The 789-nt window shown below is 62.0% G+C and overlaps 1 protein-coding gene across 1 annotated transcript in view; it reads left to right on the forward strand.

The window, feature by feature from the left end:
* Window positions 1-593, forward strand: part of LOC104626221 (myosin regulatory light chain 2A, cardiac muscle isoform) — a 4,714-nt gene extending 4,121 nt beyond the window's left edge. Inside the window, exons 5-7 of the mRNA XM_010294085.1 lie at window positions 91-166; window positions 249-297; window positions 426-593. Of these exons, the coding sequence (XP_010292387.1) occupies window positions 91-166; window positions 249-297; window positions 426-524 (224 nt within the window). The 3' untranslated portion in view covers window positions 525-593. The remainder of the gene's footprint in view (window positions 1-90; window positions 167-248; window positions 298-425) is intronic.
* Window positions 594-789: the final 196 nt, after the last annotated feature.

Genomic DNA, 789 nt, shown 5'->3' on the forward strand with positions numbered 1-789 from the left:
CCCCCCCTGCCCCCCAAAGGCTGGGGGAAGCGGGAGGCTGCAGCTGGCTTCCTCCTCCACCTCCAACGGCCGTGGCCATGTCATCCACAGGTGCCGACCCGGAGGAGACGATCCTGAATGCGTTCAAGGTGTTTGATCCAGAGGGGAAAGGCTTGAAATCTGCCTAGTGAGTGCAGGGGTGCCTGGCGGGGAGAGCGGGCATCCCCACCGAGCCCTCCCTGGTGCTCACTGCGCTCTCTTATTTGCAGCATCAAAGAAATGCTGATGACGCAGGGTGAGAGGTTTTCCCAGGAAGAGGTATGAGCTCCTTCCCACCCTCTGCCAGCCTCCCGTGCCCTCCATCCCGACAGATCCCCAGCCCTCCTCCCAGCCCCAGCCACAAACCCATTCTGTGCCGCCTTTTCACCCTGGCTCTTTCCCGGCAGGTCGATCAGATGTTTGCAGCCTTCCCTCCAGACATGTCTGGCAACCTGGATTACAAAAACCTTGTCCACGTCATTACTCATGGCGAAGAGAAGGACTAGTCCATGCTCGGCACTGGGGCTGGCATCACCTCTCTCTAGGTCGCACGGGGGGGTCCCTTTGCCTTTCCCCTCAGGGAACACGTGAATGGCATCCACATTAAACTGCCTTTTGGCGAGAGGAAATCCAGCACTTGGGCTTGCGCGGTGTGTCTGCGCGGTGCGTCTGTGCCCAGCAGCAGCCCCCAGACCCCTCCCAGACCCCGCTGCCCTCATCCTCCCGGCCCCGCTGCACGTCACCCCCGCGTGCCCTCGAGTCCCTCTGCCC

This window comes from Phaethon lepturus, unplaced genomic scaffold (assembly GCF_000687285.1).
Source record: "Phaethon lepturus isolate BGI_N335 unplaced genomic scaffold, ASM68728v1 scaffold29899, whole genome shotgun sequence".
NCBI classification, from domain to species: Eukaryota; Metazoa; Chordata; class Aves; order Phaethontiformes; family Phaethontidae; genus Phaethon; species Phaethon lepturus.